The sequence below is a fragment of the Hyperolius riggenbachi genome, chromosome 4 (genome assembly GCF_040937935.1).
Source record: "Hyperolius riggenbachi isolate aHypRig1 chromosome 4, aHypRig1.pri, whole genome shotgun sequence".
Classification (NCBI taxonomy): domain Eukaryota; kingdom Metazoa; phylum Chordata; class Amphibia; order Anura; family Hyperoliidae; genus Hyperolius; species Hyperolius riggenbachi.
Window position 1 is genome coordinate 296,445,617 of NC_090649.1, and position 19,763 is coordinate 296,465,379.

The 19,763-nt window shown below is 41.2% G+C and overlaps 1 protein-coding gene across 11 annotated transcripts in view; it reads right to left on the reverse strand.

Annotated features, from left to right (window-relative positions):
- Positions 1-3,063: 3,063 nt before the first annotated feature.
- The window catches only part of PTPRK (protein tyrosine phosphatase receptor type K), a 571,635-nt gene continuing 554,935 nt past the window's right edge, over positions 3,064-19,763 (reverse strand). For all 11 annotated transcript variants that reach the window (XM_068231517.1, XM_068231508.1, XM_068231514.1 and 8 more), the window contains 5 exons: positions 18,508-18,639; positions 18,275-18,400; positions 17,163-17,326; positions 15,228-15,363; positions 3,064-4,194 (listed from right to left, as the gene is read on the reverse strand). In XM_068231517.1, coding sequence (XP_068087618.1) covers positions 4,141-4,194; positions 15,228-15,363; positions 17,163-17,326; positions 18,275-18,400; positions 18,508-18,639 — 612 coding nt within the window. In that variant the 3' untranslated portion in view covers positions 3,064-4,140. The remainder of the gene's footprint in view (positions 4,195-15,227; positions 15,364-17,162; positions 17,327-18,274; positions 18,401-18,507; positions 18,640-19,763) is intronic.

Consider the following 19,763-nt stretch of genomic DNA (forward strand, 5'->3'; position numbering starts at 1 on the left):
AGTCTATACTTTCCCCACTGTAATCACCCATATCAGCGATAACACTGGTTCTCCAGTCTTTGGTTGTGCTGACATTATTAAAACCTTTTATAACTACTACAAATCCCTATATGCCAGTAAAACCCTGGCTTCACAAACCGACTCTGAGATCTTCCTATCTGAGTTAGTTCTCCCTCGGCTAACCCTGGAACAAGCGGAGCTATTAGACACCCCTATCACTCAAGATGAATTATCCATTTCAATAGCAAGCTTTCCTAATAAAAAGGCTCAAGGCCTGGACGGTCTCCCCATCAAAGTCTATAAAAAATATTCTGACTCCATTATACCTTTACTGCTACAAACCTACGAAGCGGCCTTTGAAGCAGGCTAGCTCCCCTCTTCCATGACAGAAGCCCTCATTATAGTTTTACCCAAACCTGGCAAGGACCCCCTTATATGCGATTCCTATCGCCCAATTTCTCTTCTTACAACAGGCATTAAAATCAAGCAAAAGTACTGGCCATTAGACTAAACTCAGTAATTTTAACACTAATCCATCCTGACCAAACCGGCTTTATGCCCGGCAAAAATACGGCAATAAATATTCGACGTTTAATGACCAACCTACAAGCTAACCACTCTAATTCCGGCCGTAGAGTTGTCGCTTCTTTGGACATCGCCAAAGCATTCGACTGTCGAATGGCCTTACCTCCAGGCAGTCCTTGCCAGGTTTGGTTTTGGAGAGGTATTCAGTAAATGGGTTAAATTGTTATACCAGGCTTCCAGGGCAAGGGTGGGTACGAATGGGTGGATCTCAGAGTTGTTCTCTTTAGGCCGTGGTACTAGGCAGGGGTGCCCCCTCTCACCCCTGCTTTACGCTCTAGCTGTAGAACCCCTAGCCTGTCGTATCTGAGCCAATCCCACGATCCATGGATTTCATACAGAGCACTCAGAAGAAAGGGTCGGTCTCTACGCTGATGACAGAATCTTATACTTAGAGGACCCAGACTCCTCTCTTGTAGCTGCTTTGGACACGATAGAGGAGTCTGATTACTACTCTGGCCTTAAGCTAAATAAATCTAAATCGGTCTTGATGTACTTAGATGCCTCTTTGCCTCAATCCCAGTCATCTACTCCATTACAAGTAGTGCAGTCCTTCAAATACCTTGAAGTATTAATTCACTCGAATTCCAAACTGTACATGGTAACGGAAATATTGCCCCTTATTAACTTTGTGCAGACAAAATGCAAAGCCTGGTCCAAACTGTATATATCAGTAGTGGGAAGAATAAACCTGGTTAAAATGGTGCTGCTCCCAAAACTTCTATATGTCCTTCACTACTCCCCTATATACATACCTCTCTCTATTTTTAAGAAATTCAGGGTCATTATCCTATCTTTTGTGTGGAATTATAGGAGGCCTTGTGTTAAATACTCTCTTTTGATAAACCCAAATGGCCTAGGTGGTTTAGCCCTCCCATCTATTCAGCATTATTCCTTCGCTGCACAGATCTAGCACATAGCTACCTGGTTCTCCACCGAAAACCTATATAACCCTGAAGCCCTGGGATATGATAATGACCTGACAAAGGAGAGTGTTGCTCTGGATATTTTACGTGAACACATTCCTTCAAACAAATTACATAATACAATTTTAGTACAAGCCTGTACAGTCAGTAAAAGAGTAAAGACCCCCCACTCGTTTCCAAAGTATGACTACCACACCCCTCTTTGGCACAACCCACAGCTTCCTGAATTCAGTTCCATCCCTGGCCCAATTATTTGGGAAAGGACTGGGATTGTATTTTTAGGCCACATAGTAAATGGACAGAACCTTGCTTCATTTGACACCCTGCTGGAACGCCACCCCACAATTGCATCTCACCATTTTAGATACCTGCAATTAAAACATGCTTTCCAAGTGCAGTTTAAAAATGTATCCATCTACATTGAACCTCACAACATATTACAATTAATTGAAAAAGGTCCCACTAAACACTAAATAGGAGACATTTACAAAGAACTAATAGAAAGTAGAGCCTGTGATCGTACTCTAGTATCTAAGGAGAAATGGCTCAATGAGGGACTGCTTTTAGAAGATGACGACTGGGATGAGGTCTTGGAGGCAGTTAAAAGGGTCTCTGTGTGCATTAAGGACCGTGCCACCCAACTAAATATTTTACATCTGGCATATCTTACTCCGTCTCGAGTGGTCAAATACAATGCTAATGCCAGCAAACTATGCCCAAAATGTGGATTCGACTCACCCTAATTTTTTCATCTAATTTGGAGGAGCCCTCAAATAACCGTTTTCTGGAAGCAAGTAATAACATTTTTACACAATAAGATGGGTTCACCTGTAACCTTTAACCCAATTTTGTTTGTGTTGGGTGTCATCTAGGATGAGGGTCTACAACCTTGCACTAAGGCATTTGTTCGTGAATCTCTATTTGCGGCGTGCCAGGAGATAGCCCTGCATTGGCTGTCTCCTGTAGTGTTGCCTCTTTCTGGTTGGATTAAACGACTGGATGATGGGTTGGCCTATAAAAAATTGGTCTATACACACAGGGGTCGAATACCTCAGTTTCACCTTATTTGGAATCAGTGGAAAAACCGTAAATAAAATCCAGCCTTTTAATCTAATATGCCTACTTCACCATTGCATGTCAGTGACGTGACACTTTATATCCTAAATTGCGGTTACACAACAGCACCTGCAATTTATGAGTCACGCACTGTCATACTCTAAGTGCTATTTCTCCCTTACTGCTTCCTATTGTTGTTAAAACTGCATCTGACATGTTTACTCACTCCTTCATGCTATACTTTGTTGTTATTAATGAAAATGCCTTACCTGTTGACATTTCTTGATATGTAGAATTTGAGTGTTAGATATGTGGCATCTAAACTTGGTCTGTGCTTATGTTTACATTTATAACTGCTCCTTTTATTAATGATTCTTCTTATGATTGCAGTACTTGCCTGTACAAGTATTACATGCTTAATAAACTTTATTGGTTAAAAAAAATAAAATGTGAAAGCAAGTTCCTGACAGTAGGGAAGGTCACCTGGAAAAGTCACACACCAGGAATAGAGTATTCATTTATTTCAAATCATTTTGCTGAGCTCAAAGCTTACAGTTCTGTAAACATCAAGATATACATTTTTATACAATGTGCCAACTATACGTTATCATTCCCTGGACCACAATATTTCAGCCTCCTGATCAACCATCGGGAATGATTCTTGCATTGAGCTCATGGCTCAGATCTAGAAGTCTGTAAGCACTGATGTCCCACAAGGAATACGAATAGTTTTGATCCGCAGGTATGATAGAGTTTGTGGAAAACTGTACATCACTTTGGCCCGGTTTTCAAAGAAGGTCCAGAACCAATTGGAGTCACATAAACTTGAGCACACCAAAACATCTTTTAGACATTGCTCTTGGATTAATGCCGAAAACAGAAGCCTCTTACTTACACTCAATACATACAAAAATAATCCGCCATCAATTTCAGCAAAAGGCTTTCCCCGAAAAAAAATGATTGTTCCTTCAGCCATCAAAAGAAAGGAATGTAAATAAGCAATAAATACAGAGTGTGCTTCTCCATATTGACATATTTACAGTTGACTCTTTGGCTTATGTTTGGGATTCTTTTTCCAAAATAATATATATATGGTATGATCCAGCCATCAATGTACAAAAAAAAAAAGAAAGAAAAAGTAAGCCAAGTACAGATTGACACTTGAAATGTATAAAGGATTTACCATCAAATCCGCACGGCTTTGTTTTGCATTTTTTTTAAACAAAATTTAAAAAATAAAGGAAGAAACTGCCACATAGTAAAAGATGACACATGCAACAGATTAGCTCTAATGTTGTCTCATGAGACGGCTGCATATACAAATAAATACAAATCCTTGTGACTTGGAGACTGTGCTGCTCTGGCCTCCAGCCTGGTGTGTGATCATGTGGCACTAGATCCATCAATACTCTATAGTCATAAAAACAGCTCAAGTCCTTTTTGTGAAGATACAGAAAGTCATAGTAAAAATACTTTCTCTTCATTTTGTGTTTAAAACATCAAAGGTCCCATGTAAAAACCCCCTTTGCACAGCTGGAGTAACGTCTGTTCAAATTGTGCAAGTTGGCACATCCAACTATGACGATTCAAGGTATTCTAATGAGACATCATAGCAGAAGCGATATTGTTCCTGTTAAAATAAAGATGAAAAACATCAGTATTTTTACAATACTATCATAAACAGAAATGGTGTAATTTTTCACAGATCACTAATAAACTTATAAAAATGTTTGGAAATGTTTTAAATACACTAGGATAGATTCTAACACTTTCTGACCCAACAATGAGGTTTACTGCTTTAATTACACAGCATGTGGAAATAAAAGACAAGGGTATTGATACTACAAGAAGGGAGGGGGGGGGGGGGGAAGGAAATCCTTTACATTTTTTAAATTTTTTACTTTTGATCAGTTTGGTGACAATGTGGGCCCAAGTTCTGTATAGCAAACAATGTGGTCTGTTCTTCTGGACTCTGGAGGGAGGAGGAGGGATGATGGTGCGGCACAGGATTGCAAAGGGTAAGGAGGAGGGCAATAGCCTCAGCCTGTGCTTGGACAAGATGATCTGGAAGGCCAGACCTCTCACCAATGCATGGAGGGGCTGCCACTACTGAGAATCTAGCATGTGTAGAGCAGGCCCAATGTGTGGATGAGAGGTCTGGCCAACAACATCTGCCTAGGATGAGATCTATTTAGCATGTGTATGGAAGCCTACACTTGTATCTTTTTTACAGTTCATTGGCTCTCACTGAATGTGAATATGAATGTCAAGGCTATTTATTGCTGGAGACGAACACAAGGAACACTACAGGGAGTGCAGAATTATTAGGCAAGTTGTATTTTTAAGGAATAATTTTATTATTGAACAACAACCATGTTCTCAAAGAACCCAAAAAACGAATTAATATCAAAGCTGAATATTTTTGAAAGTAGTTTTTAGTTTGTTTTTAGTTTTAGCTATGTTAGGGGGATATCTGTGTGTGCAGGTGACTATTACTGTGCATAATTATTAGGCAACTTAACAAAAAACAAATATATACCCAATTCAATTATTTATTTTTACCAGTGAAACCAATATAACATCTCAACATTCAGAAATATACATTTCTGACATTCAAAAACAAAACAAAAACAAATCAGTGACCAATATAGCCACCTTTCTTTGCAAGGACACTCAAAAGCCTGCCATCCATGGATTCTGTCAGTGGTTTGATCTGTTCACCATCAACATTGCGTGCAGCAGCAACCACAGCCTCCCAGACACTGTTCAGAGAGGTGTACTGTTTTCCCTCCTTGTAAATCTCACATTTTATGATGGACCACAGGTTCTCAATGGGGTTCAGATCTGGTGAACAAGGAGGCCATGTCATTAGTTTTTCTTCTTTTATACCCTTTCTTGCCAGCCACGCTGTGGAGTACTTGGACGCATGTGATGGAGCATTGTCCTGCATGAAAATCGTGTTTTTCTTGAAGGATGCAGACTTCTTCCTGTACCACTGCTTGAAGAAGGGGTCTTCCAGAAACTAGCAGTAGGACTGGGAGTTGAGCTTGACTCCATCCTCAACCCGAAAAGGCCCCACAAGCTCACCTTTGATGATACCAGCCTAAACCAGTACTCCACCTCCACCTTGCTGGCGTCTGAGTCGGAATGGAGCTCTCTGCCCTTTACCAATCCAGCCACGGGCCCATCCATCTGGCCCATCAAGACTCACTCTCATTTCATCAGTCCATAAAACCTTAGAAAAATCAGTTTTGAGATATTTCTTGGCCCAGTCTTGACGTTTCAGCTTGTGTGTCTTGTTCAGTGGTGGTCGTCTTTCAGCCTTTCTTACCTTGGCCATGTCTCTGAGTATTGCACACCTTGTGCTTTTGGGCACTCCAGTGATGTTGCAGCTCTGAAATATGGCCAAACTGGTGGCAAGTGGCATCTTGGCAGCTGCACACTTGACTTTTCTCAGTTCATGGGCAGTTATTTTGCGCCTTGGTTTTTCCACACGCTTCTTGCGACCCTGTTTTGAATTAAACGCTTGATTGTTCGATGATAACGCTTCAGAAGCTTTGCAATTTTAAGAGTGCTGCATCCCTCTGCAAGATATCTCACTATTTTTGACTTTTCTGAGCCTGTCAAGTCCTTCGTTTGACCCATTTTGCCAAAGGAAAGGAAGTTGCCTAATAATTATGCACACCTGATATAGGGTGTTGATGTCATTAGACCACACCCCTTCTCATTACAGAGATGCACATCACCTAATATGCTTAATTGGTAGTAGGCTTTCGAGCCTATACAGCTTGGAGTAAGACAACATGCATAAAGAGGACGATGTGGTCAAAATACTCATTTGCCTAATAATTCTGCACTCCCTGTATGAGAATATAAACTAAATACCATAAAGAGTTAAAAGAAAGAGGAAGGGAAAAAACTTAATACTGATCATGTCTACCTTAAACAAATAAGAAACAAAATATAATGAGGCACTTAGCAAAGACTCTTCCATGGTAAAAGCCTATCACAGGCATCTGCTTAAATTAATACATCCATGATCTTTGCACTACATGTATAAGGGCATATTTTTAAAAGAAAGTGTGCGCCGGCAAGGTAAAGCCATTTTTTTCCCCTATACTGCAACAGTATGTGTAAATCACATTAGCTTTGACTTCCTAACCGAACGGCATCATAAAAATGAGTTAGTGCTTGATCTTCACCAGGCGCAGTGTGTTAACTTTGGTGCAGCCATTTCTGGCTCCTGAATATAGGAGTATGTGAGAACAAAGCAAGTTTATTATTATGGAAGAGAAGTTGTTTAAACAAGTCAGTGACCTACTTTTCACAAGTAAATACAACTTGCATTCTTTACAGATTAATCCTTGGGTCTGCTTTTTGTCATTTAATAACATATCCCTGAGTTTGCATCCATTAATATCTCAGGAGCTTGTAAATGCTATACAACTAAACTTATGTTAAACTCAACAGTAAATGTAAAAAATAAATATTTCCAGACAATGGCTTCAATTCATCAAGCATTACCGCATTCGGTAAGGGCTGGTTCAGACGGACGTTTGGAGGCGTCACGTTCATTGGCGTCGCGGCGGTAATGCGTTCGGGCTTTCAGCAGCGTTCGCGTTGCGTTCGGATGCGGTCGCGTTTTTTCTTCCCCTAGGGGGACATTACCCGTAGCAATTAACCGCCCCTGGAAGCTACAAGTAGCTTCCAGGGGCTCCTTGAACGCCAGGGAAAATCGGGACCCGAACGCCGCGTTCGTGCAAACACGCATGAAAGCTTGGTACAAACAAACGCTCCCATTCACTTGAATGGGAGCGTTTAACGCCAAGCCCCGAACGCTGGCTGTAAACGCTCTGCAAGCGTCCGTCTGAACCAGCCCTGAAAACAGCTGACTTTACGGAGCAGTTAGTAAAATGTTAATTAATCAAAGCAGTTACCGCATTAGAAGCAGACATTCCTGTGCAGAGAGATAAATTACCGACTTGTTAAGTGATTACCTCAACACGTCAGTAAAATGTCAGCAAATGTTAATTCATCAAGCTCACAGCATTCGGTAACATGTGCAGTGTTTATCTCCAGCTCTCCCTTGTCGATAAGGAGCTTGGAATGCCTTCTTCGTGTGTGACAGGACCATAGAAACCTCCCCTGTCCCCTGCAAGTGCTGCTGATAGGTTGGCCAGGCTTCTCGGGTGGAACAGACCCCCCCAGGCAGCCAGGGGAGAGAAAAGAATTAAAGTTATTTTCCAGGCACCCTTCTTTTCTAGGCACCCTTCGGTAGTGTAACCCCTTGAGTACCTGTTTAAATATGCAGGGATGCAAGTGGGAGGGCAAAATGACCTAAGCAGGGAATGTGTAATGTTTCTCAGCAGTTCATCTAAGCTGTGGCAAGTAAATAGAAACTTAAGACTAATGAGACAGATTCAGCAAGAGCAGAGGCAGCACAACAAATATAAAAGGCACATGTATGGGGATGTCGGTGCTGCCTCTTTCCTATTGTAATGCCCTCACTGCACGGACCTCTTCAGTAACTTACCGAACATCTACCACATGTGTGAAAATATTGATGAATTAGCACAGTGAAGTGTAAAATACCGAATGCGGTATTTTAAGGACTGGGATTTTGTTATCGAACACCCTTTGATGAATTGAAGCCAATATTAACTACTTCCCTACTAAGGGGTTTTTCCCCTTCTGTACCAGAGCAATTTTCACCTGTCAGTGCTCCTCCCATTCATTGGCCAATAACTTTATAACTACTTATCACAAAGAAATGATCTACAGCTTTTTTTTTTTATCACCACCAATTAGGCTTTCTTTGAGTGGTACATTTTGCTAATAATTATTTTATTCCAAATGCATTTTAATGGAATAATAAGAAAAAGAATAGAAAAAAAATTACTTCTCAATTTTCGGGCACTATATTTTTTAAAATGAAATGTTCTACTGTGGGCAAAACCACATAATTTATTTGCCCATTTGTCCCGGTTATTACAACGTTTAAAATATTTCCGTAGTACAGTGTATGGCGACAATTATATATACCCCCATGACATACTGTACATATTAAAAAGTTCAGTCCCTAAGGTAACTACTTATGTATTTTTTTTAAGTGAAATTGTTTTATATATGTGCAAATATTGAATGTGGGTTACTATTAGAGTGGGGGAGGTAAGGGGTTAATTCTAAGGGTGTTTATGTGTCTTTTTATAAAAAAGAAAAAAAAATATTTGTAGGTATAATTTTACTATTTGGCCATAAGATGTCCTTACACATTTTTTTTTCCTGTGCGTGCTGTTAATACGCGAACAACAGGAGAAGGAAGATCCACAAATCACAGTGAGGTAGGTAAAAGCTGGTATATTTTTATTATAGAATCCACATACAGTAACACGAAAAAAGCCACAGGAACAACTGATGCGTGTCGGGCTCAAGGTTCTCCCTTAGTCATAGTCAACTATGACTAAGGGTGATTTGCAGATCTTCCTTCTCCTGCTGTCAGCCACGGTTTGGCTCACCTGATCCTGCACCAGTGGGTAGGTTCTATGGGGGTTTTAGAGGATTTGGATTCCTACCAACTAATACGCGAACAAGAAGTAACACGTGGCTGTGTTACTGTATTTGTTACAATGACCGCAGGCATCTCATTGATGCCAACGATCATTGATACAGGGACTTAGATCAATGAATGAGAACTGCGTTCCCATTCACTGATCTCCCCACTAATGGGCGGTGTCAAGAACGCATGGGGGACCGACACTTATAGAACGCCGCAATAGACACTTATCTATTGCGGTGCCTCTGCCAGAGATAAAGTATACAGGGGTGTAAATAAGCATGGCGGCGGTAGGTTAGTGCTTAATCAAAGTTTTACATTACAGTGATTTGTTTTGTTTTTCTCTCAGATAATGAAGTTTATATTTTTCAAGTCCAACTCCAAGCAAAAATGTGCTAGTTATATGAAGACCACCCATCACACAAAGATACAATAGTCAGTGGCAGACTATTTCCCAAATTACCCTCTAGGACAAATACTCTGATATTAACCTTAGGCTTTCCCTCTTTGCTGAGGTTTCCTGCATCCAGGCATGGCATTATCTTTCCCTAGAAGACTGAGCTAGGCTACAGTCATAGGTTGCGGCCATAGATGAAGTCTGTTGCCCTGCATTTGATCTACCATGCTTTCCTTCTCTTAGTTATGGAGAAGACAGACAAGCAGGGAGGGTGTTCGCAGCTATGTTGTTCTTTCTTGGAACCCTGCTCTTTCTTGCTCATGGTCAGTGGGGTTTAGACAGTATGTACAGCAGGTCCTGGCTGATGTCTTCAGTGGCTTTGGTGGGGTTAATGGGACTCCAGAGCTTCTCCCCTTAGACTGGCCCCTTCAGCTTTGCTGGATTAACTGGAATAATTACCATATATTATCTGCCCGAGGTCCACTGACTGTTATGTTATGGGTTCCAAGCTAGAGACTTTGAAGCTCCCAGGGCATCTGGAGACGCACTGTACTGCAAGATGATAGGGCTGCATCTCTAACAGGTATGCAAGGACACAATCCTAAATGTAAGAAGTTTTGAATCAGGATGATACTAGGTTCCCCTTTTCTGGTTTGCTACCTTCAGTTTGAGGGGCAGAATCTTTACATGGCCAGAAAGCAGCCACTGAACACATGGGGAAGTCTGCAAAGTGCTGCGCAGAACACATACAGACTACATATAGACCGATGTGTGTTCCTAACTGGCACGTTGATTCAGAGTCTACTTCAGCAGTCACAAAGTTACAAAATCTTTTGCTACAAAGATCTAACTTCCATTAATGCTGCTATCCAAGCATTTACAAAAGACTTTACTAACACTTTAAATGACTGGAATTGAGGACATTGGGCTCTGCACCCTCTTAAAGGACATTATAACGGGAGGGATATGTAGGCTACCATATTTCTTTTATTTTAAAACCATACTAGTTGCTTGGCTGTCCTGCTGATCATTTGCCTCTAATACTTTTAGCCATAGACCCTGAACAAGCATGCAGCAGATCAGATGTATCAGACATCATTGTCAGATCTGATAAGATTAGCTGCATGCTTGTTTCTGATGTGATTCAGACACTACTGCAGCCAAATAGAGCAGCAGGGCTGCTAGGCAAAATGCATTGTTTAAAAGGAAATAAATATGACAGCCTCCATATCCTTCTTGTTACAGTTGTCCTTTAAGAAGTAAAAGATGGCAGACCCCGTGAGAGATCAGCACATGTGGATGAGGTAGATAAGACCTCATCCTCATTTCCTAGGGCTGACGAGGCTGACGGGAATGAAGTTAGAGGAGAGAGAGCAAACCAGAAAGCTATGAGAAACTTGACAATATCTAAATTTAATTTCACTATTGAAGACAAAGAAAAACTCATTAGTATATAATCTTAACATTGTAGAAGAGGTTTTGTCCATAATAAATTATATTAAGGCTTGAACAATATAGAAGAGGGTGTGTTTTATATCCAAAGGGCCATAAAACAGCTGATTATTAAAGAATGAAAAGAGCCAGAAAGAAATTATATAGGCGACTCAAAAGGTTTCCCTTTACAGAGGAGATTGTTAATTATGGGACAAGTGTCCTCAGTTGGATGCATCTTTTTCTCAGGTCTCAAAAGATGAAGACCTGGCCTTTGAAGAGCTGGGCAATCTCAAGGAGCCTTTAGATAAAAAACAATGATATCTTTACGTGATCCTGAGAGGAAGCTATGTCCTTCATTCTGTCATACAGTGGCATCTACCTGTGTTGCTAGTATTCTGAACCTGTGGACAGAAGATCTAAGCTCTTACTTATAATCAGGTACTAATAGAGCAGAGCTTTCTGGTAAAATGTAAAGATAGGTACACACATGCGCTAACCATCACCCGAAACTGTCAATAACGACCATTTCAATAACAGATCGCTCTGTGTGTACAGCTTCTTCTGATCTATCCTACTCAGGCCCCCAACACTTAGCAGGACCGATCGCAATGTTATTTCTGCCCCCCTCCCCCCGCAAAAATGAAGACATGAGGGGTTCTTGAAAAAAAGAATCTGTGGCTTGAAGTTTAAACAATCCTTCCCAGTGAACAGTGAGTATATGTGCTCATAAATGGCAACTAAAAAAAATTACAGAATGCTGAGTTTTGAATCTTTAGCCTAGTAGATTAGCTAATAAGTACACTGTAATCACTAAACCATTTATAGTACATTGCCACACTCACCGAGGGAAAAGGAAGAGTGGTGGTAATGGCAGCGGAATACAAAAGAAAAGGAAGGAAGGGCTTAAATAGGACACAAAGGGGGGACTGTTTGACTAAAGTCAGCTGAGGCAGCCGATAATGACCACCCCAGCCGAAAAGCAGCCATGTGTACAGTGGCTCGCGACCCCCAATTCGCAATCTATCCGCCCGGTAGATCAACTCCCACAATGATGGCGGACCCCATTGTTTATGCAGCTTACCTGTCCCTCGTGTGATGTTACACAAGCGCCGCTCCGTGAACCACCTGCTTCCCCCACATAGCAACACAGTGCATAGTCAGCTACACAGCCGACCCAGCGATGTCGCTCAAGGGGACCACGTCTCAATCCACGACAGGCGTCATTCATGAAAGGCGTGTACACACCTTTTGACCCAGTGGAAAGGTGTGTGTGTACCTTCTTTTTACATTCTAGAATTAGATTTTAGTAGCAATTGTAAGTGTACAAGTATAACCTCTTGCCGACCGCGTCACGCCGGTAGGCGTGGCCGCGGCGGCAGCCCCAGGACCGCCTAACGCCAATTGGCGTAAAGTCCTGGGGCTCTGTTTTGAATGAGATCGCGCGCACGCTGCGCGCACATCTCATTCTCGGAGGGCGGAGCTCCGCCCCCTCTTCAGTCTCCGAGCGGCTATTGCCGCTCGGGAGACTGATAGACGGCGTGATCGCCGTCTATTTACCCGTACAGCGCTGCGATCGGCAGCAGCGCTGTACTGGGGACAGCCATGTGACACGGCTGTCCCCCTGGGACACTGGAGAGCGATCGGCTCTCATAGGCAGAAGCCTATGACAGCCGATCGCCACAATTGGCTGGCTGTGGGGAAGGAGGGAGGGAGGGAGGGAATAGATTTAAAAGAACACGCTTTTTTTAATAAAAAAAGAAACAAAAATATTTGTAAACAAAAAAAAAAACAATCTGGGGGCGATCAGACCCCACCAACAGAGAGCTCTGTTGGTGGGGAGAAAAGGCGGGGGAAATCACATGTGTGCTGTATTGTGCAGATCTGCAGCTTAGCCTTAAAGCTACAGTGGCACATTTTGCTTAAAATGGCCTGGTCACTAGGGGGGTTTAGCACTGCAGTCCTCAAGAGGATAAGAACCGAAAATGCACTGTAGAAAGATGTTAGACTAACCCCTATAGAGGGGGCAATTTTACAGTCAAAACAATTCACGCAGATCCCCTTTAACTTCATTATGGAAAAAATTGCACACAAAAATAATTAGAAAGCAATTATCCAAACCAATATTATTTCTCATTAACTGCACAGCTCATTTGAGGAATGTTTGCTTTGCAGTATTTCCATAATTTGCCTCGGTTCCATTATTTCCTCAGCAAAAGTGATATATGCAGATGATCCTGGGGGACACCGCATTCTGTGCAAACACTAGATTACCATGAATTGATGAGCACTGCTAAATGGAGATGAAATGTCGTACTGTAATGTACAGGGTATCTGTGCGCATTTTAATTCTGGAATTTAATGTTGTTCAGTATCTTTTACATTTTGTTTCACCTGAGATCTATTCCGATTTGCAGAATATGTAGCCAGGGCGGCAGAAACTTTTACAGCATTGTGGATGAATTTAAATCTCAAACCTTTGGTTTTTTCCCATGTCCATCTCCTACCATTACAATTTATTCAGTTTTTCCTGCTCTGAGCAAAATTTCCAGCAGTTATTTGCTACTGAAGAAAACTAGTTTCATTTAGAGAAGAATCTACTGCACTGCTAGCATTGCCCGTCTAAAGGTTCTTTTCCATTTGCGAAGTGATGCGAGTGCAGCTACCTAGCCGCATCGCATCACTTTTGTTCTCATTTGCGTCACTTCCCCATCTCCTAATGTGGAAGTGAATGGAGGAGATGGCACCTAGATGCGGGCGGATGCGGCCGTGCGAGAATCTGCAGCATGCTCGCTCCGCACCACATAACCAGCATAACCTATGTAGCCGCATTGCACTGTATGTAGTGGAAACTGGCCCTAGATGCAGGACAACATTATGCAGACACCCCCTGCCCTTTCATCAGACATTTTCCAACAAGCCCAATCATCCTTTTGTTTGGTAAACAGTCTGCTATTTAAAATTGAAGGATTCAACTGGCGGTTGAAAGGTTAACTGGACTATGGTTGTGTACATATAGTAAAAGCTAGTGGAAAAAGGGTGATGGATATTGCCTCTAGTAGAATATTTGTAAAATTACCAATATTCTACTAAATTCGGGTATTAAAATAACAGTAATGTTTACAGATATTTTACTATGACCTAACCCTACTCTCACACAAAACTTTCCCTCTACTGATGCCCAACAATTAACCCCCGCCGAGGAGAAATTTGTGCACCAGATAAAATAGCGCTCACCGGGACTACCCGCTATGGAACAGGCACTTTGTGCCCACTATTTATTGCCGCAATTTGCATTGCGGGCAACCTCAGCACCTGCTATTTTATCAGGTGCTCAAATGTCCACGCCGCCACGGACAGCTGTTTTGATATGGCCAGCTGTAGACTACCAAGTGAAAAACCTTTTCATTTGGTGCTCAAGAAGAAATAATCCATTGCTTGATTAAAGAGTAAGGCTACCAGTCAATGGGAATTCCTAGCATCATAAAGCACGGACTTGGAAACCCATTGAATATCAAGGATGACAAAATCAGACAGATAAATTAAGACATAACTAAAAACTATTCTAATTAAGTGAAATGCAATACATATATACTAATAAAAAAAATGTAAAATACCGCATATACTCAACCTAAAATAAAATCAGAAAGTAGTGTTGATATGTATAATGTAATATAGAGATAAACTAATTTCCGCAATCCAACACTGAAGGCCATACACACTTGCACTAATTGTCATTTGAACTGATTGTTCTTGGTTGTTTCAGATGGACTTTCTCTATACACTCACTCTGTCATTGAGCATGTTCTGCTCTATGAAGGGAGGGGGAATGGGGAACAAGCTGAGTGGTACATTACATGAGTGAATAGGCAAGATTTCTCAGCACATTCGACCATTCCATATGTGGATGTTGGGGGACGCCTGTACACTCTAGGAAAATGTGCCCAAAATAACATTGCAGCTTTGCTTACAGTACATGCACAGTAGTATCTAGATGTTATTCAAAAAGCTGAGAGGGTCACATGGCTAGGAATGGCCCTATGCAAGATGTAAGTCAAGGCAGAAGAGAAGGATGTCAGTCACAACACTTACAATGCTTATGCTAAATCCATCAACCAGTAGAACAGGAAAAAAAATGTATATGGAATTAAAAAAACCTGGCATGGCATTTCTGTAGTATATAAGCGTACCAACACCTGGAGCGGTTTGCATGATGCCCAGATTTATGCTTGAAGTATTTTAGTGGAATAGTTTGTTTAAATAATGATTCATCAGTACTCACCGGAGTTTCCACCATATTTGGTTTGCTGTTACGGAGTGTTTTCACTGCGTGGAAAACATCCACCACATTTTGCCTCTTGATCATTTCACATACAATACTAATGGCACAGAAAACTCCACTTCTTCCTCCACCATTCCTAAGAAACAAATTCAATCAGTTATGTTCAAATTCCTTACCAGCAAGAAATTGATTCAAAACAATTACAAATAATCAAAGAAGTATCTGATATTTTTGAAACTAGCAGAGTAGATCAGCACCCATTTTTTTTAAAAAAGACCTTATGCTGGGAATACACGGAGCGATAGCTCCTCATCAATCAAGCTGCTGATGGCTCGATTGATAATATCCGACAGGTCCGATGACCGCGCGGATCGATTCCCAGCTCGATACCCGCGGGCGGACAATAGCGGGGAATCGAGCGGAAGATAAGGAAGCACCCGCGGGGACGAGCGGGAATCGATCCGGGCGGCCGCGACGGGAGTCGATCCACTCCGTATATTCCCAGCATTAAGCAGCATTACTTAGTTACATAGTTATTTTGGTTGAAAAAAGACATACGTCCATCGAGTTCAACCAGTACAAAGTACAACTCCAGCCCGTCCCCCACATACCCCTGTTGATCCAGAGGAAGGCGGAAAAACCCCCACAAGGCATGGTCCAATTAGCCCCAAAAGGGAAAAATTCCTTCCTGACTCCATTCACATGGCTGCTTTGCCACACCCCTACTATAAGCCTCCACAGGGAAGTAAGAACACCTCATTGACTTGGGCCGTGGCTGCTGCCTCACTCTCAGAAAGGAAAGAACAGAGTAACCACTGCTAAAGAAATGAGTATCAAGCAGAAATCTATTTTGTTTCTTAATGTAATACACAGCTAGTCTCATGCTGTGTGTGGAGCACACTGTTCTTAAAAGACCACTGTGAAAAATTGTAAAATCAAAATACATGTGTACACATACTTAGAGGCACATTTCTCCCAGATTAAAATGCACTATAAATTACTTTTCTCCAATGTGCCTGGCGATTATAGTAAGCATTAAAATTCAGACAGATCTGACAGGTTTTGTGCATCAAAGGTGGAACCTATGGCTACAACTGGGAGACAATGGCTACTTTATGATGTGGAAATAACACTGTAGCCATGCAGAAAAACACTAGAGAGTAGCTGCATCTAATATGAAACCATTTCAGACAAATATTTGCATCTCATTGCAATCCCCAGCCTTTAATGGTAACAGTATGCCATAGCTGAACTGAAAAGATTTCTGATTTGTCAACAAAGGTAATAGATAGTAGTCGTATCAATGCAAATGCTAGTATCTAAGACACATTTGAACTACAGCAATATAAAGCTGTTATGTGCCATAGTTGTTAGCAACTGTATTGGATATCATTAGTAGCAAAATACTAGCAACTTAGCAATTGCAAATAGTCTCTTGTGCGATTTTGCCTCTATTCACATACACTAGAGTTATTCTATGAACTATTAAACTTTCTGTTATCTATCCCCTAAGCTGTTGTCTTAAAAGGCAAGAGTTTTATGATGGTTATCCCTTGGTATCCCTTGTCAGTGAGGGTTACACTATACTGGAGAGACACTGTCACATGCATACCTGATGTTTAACTCTCTCAGGCCAGAAAAAAAGGAACACAGTCTAGTTATTTGCATGCTTGGCACTGTACATACACATGTCTATCTCATCAAGTCAAATGTCACCTAGGGTAAAACTTTAAGCAACATTAATTGGTCCATTAAGCACGTTTTACTCTTGCAAGAGCAGAAAAATAAATAAATAAAATAAACAGCAATAATTTCAAACAAAAAAGTGACTTGATATTGGTTGTCATTTTTGTCTATATCAGCCAGGTATATCAGTACAAACAAAAGTCTGACAAGGATGACACACTAATCAACATCTCATAATGGACAACTTACAGGCAGTGAATAATTGTGCGTCCCTCCCCTTCATCACACTCCTCTTGCCATTTTTCAACTTGCAGTATTAGCTTGAGAAAAGATCTCTTGGAATTCGGCACTTCCCTGTGAGCTGCCCATCCCAAGTACTGGAACTGCTGCACCATGAGATATCCTTCTTGAGGCTGTTCAAAGCAAACAAACCACTTGGTGTTTAAAGTCTGCACACACTGACATTGAAGGTAAGCCACTTTTAAATCAAAATTCAAATAAACATTTTGGTGAAATGCAAGCTAGCCAGCCATTACTGTAGCATTTTTGTTCTAAAATACTGTTGTTTGCCAAGAGGCTGTGGTAGGGTTTACATTCTGCAGCTCTACTTGCTCTATCTGTAGAGGTGGCTATCTACTAAAAATGAAAAAATAAATAAATAATAAAGTGAGGCAAGTTCTGCATGAGTAATAAATGGGCTACTTAGTACAAAGCCACTTTCCTGATTAAGGGGAGACGGCCCCAAATCAGAATAGATTTTATTCGCCAAGTACAAGATCGTACAAGGAATTGTTTTTGGCAGTACAGAGAGAATGGGTAACAAATTCAATACAATACAATTCATCAATTTACAATGCGATTTGCACTTTACAGTACAGTTTGCAAGGCATTTCGCTAGTTGCGTGACTCGGTTTGGAGAGGGGGGAGGCTGAGTTTAGGGCCCGGACAGCTAGGGGAAAGAAAGAGTTTCAGTGTCTGGAGGTCCTGGTGGACCTCACCAAGGTCTCCTACTGAATGGGTGCTGGCTTACTGAACAGGCAGAGCCAAGATTCGAACCATGGAATGGAATATAGATTGCTAAGGAAAGTAAAACGCTGATTCTCTTTGCTATGACTATTCCAATAAGGTCAGCATTATTTGAAAACTAGTTCAATATTAGACATTTGCATTGCTTTGATGAATGCCATATTATCATAGATTCCTAAAATATGAAAAATTCTATGACATTTGTGGATTACTGAAATCTCAAGTGATTACATATTTAGATAAAAAGGTAAGCAATAACAACTACTAATAATCATTTCAATAATAAAACAATAAGGTAATGGTATAATGTTTTCTGTTAATAAATATATATATACCCGTGTCAGGTTACATATCCTGAAGATCCTGCTGATGACATCACAGTCCATTGAGCAAGACATGCACTCCACTTGAATTGGGCCATACCGCAGCATGCCTTCTTCAGGCCAGTACTGTGGACATCCCTGTGACAAACAGTAGCATTGTTTGAAACAAATTTTAATAATAAAATAAATTAATCAGTTACTAACAGGGTCTATTTTGTAATTTCAACAACGTAATGGAGAATTACCTGAGTCAAATCCACTTCACTGAGCATCACTAATGAAGAACATCCGTAGTCATATACTAATCTCCAAAAGTCCTTCACAGTGTTTGGCAGGGGATGCTGTGTGACGATGAAGGCAGCTGGTTGCCTATAGCTCTGCAAAAACAAACACATAGAGTACATTATTTTTATGTCTTGTAAAGGCAAATTATTTTGTATCTAGATGTAAAGAAGAATTCTACAAAGTGAGTACTGTATATATACTATTTTCTGTAACTGCAATTCATTTGGAAACATCTTGCTAACAAGTCTGCTTTCAAGGGTCACTTACATACATAGTTTCAGGCCTGAACAGTGGCATCACTTAGTTGGGGAGGGGGGGCGGCCTGCACCTGGCGTCACTGCAGAAGGGGTGACATTAGGGCAGGTGGTGAGATGGGCCCACCAGGAGCTACCTATGGGGGGGGCAGGCTTTCAATACTGGGGGTCAAACGTTGGCTAACTATGTGGGTGGGGAACCTTCTTTACTGGGGAAAGCCTTTGGCTACATTATACTGGGGGGGGGGAGGGGGGGCACCTGGTAGGGGCAGCAGTGTAGGGCCCAGTTGCAATGGATGTGACTAGACCCATGCTCGAGAGGTCCTGTACGTGCCCCAGCCAGGACACTTTCTCCTCCCCCAAGACTGGAGGCTTTGTTAGTAGATTATACTGTATGTTGCGGTCGAATCACTGAAACATTGATTGCATTTTCAGATAATGGATGAAAAGTGATTAAAGCGGAATACAACCCTGCATTTCAACTTTGCTCTAAAACATTATTTACAGCATATTCTATGCAAAAAGCATTTTTTTTTACTAGAACAGCATTGGAAGGGTTAAACACAGAGGTTTCAAGTTCATTGGAGAGATATGCAGAAGTTCAGATTGTTACATTCTATTTAGTTAGATGTATCTATTGATAAATGTTACACACTCTTTGGCTGTCCTCCAAGCTCCTTCTCAGTCAGAGAGATGAGTCACATTCAACACTTAGATACATTTATGTAAACAAAATGTATCTATTTCAGCTTCGGATGCGTCTGCAGAAATCTCCAGGAACTTTAAAGCCCTGTGTAACCCTTCCAATTCTGGTCTAGTAAAAAAAAATGCTGGTTGCATATAATGTACTGTAAATAATGTTTTAGAGCAAAGTTGAAATGCAGGGTTATATTCCGCTTTAATATTACCCAAAATATCTAAAGATGGATGTTTAAGAAACATGAAAAATTTCAGTGGGTTAA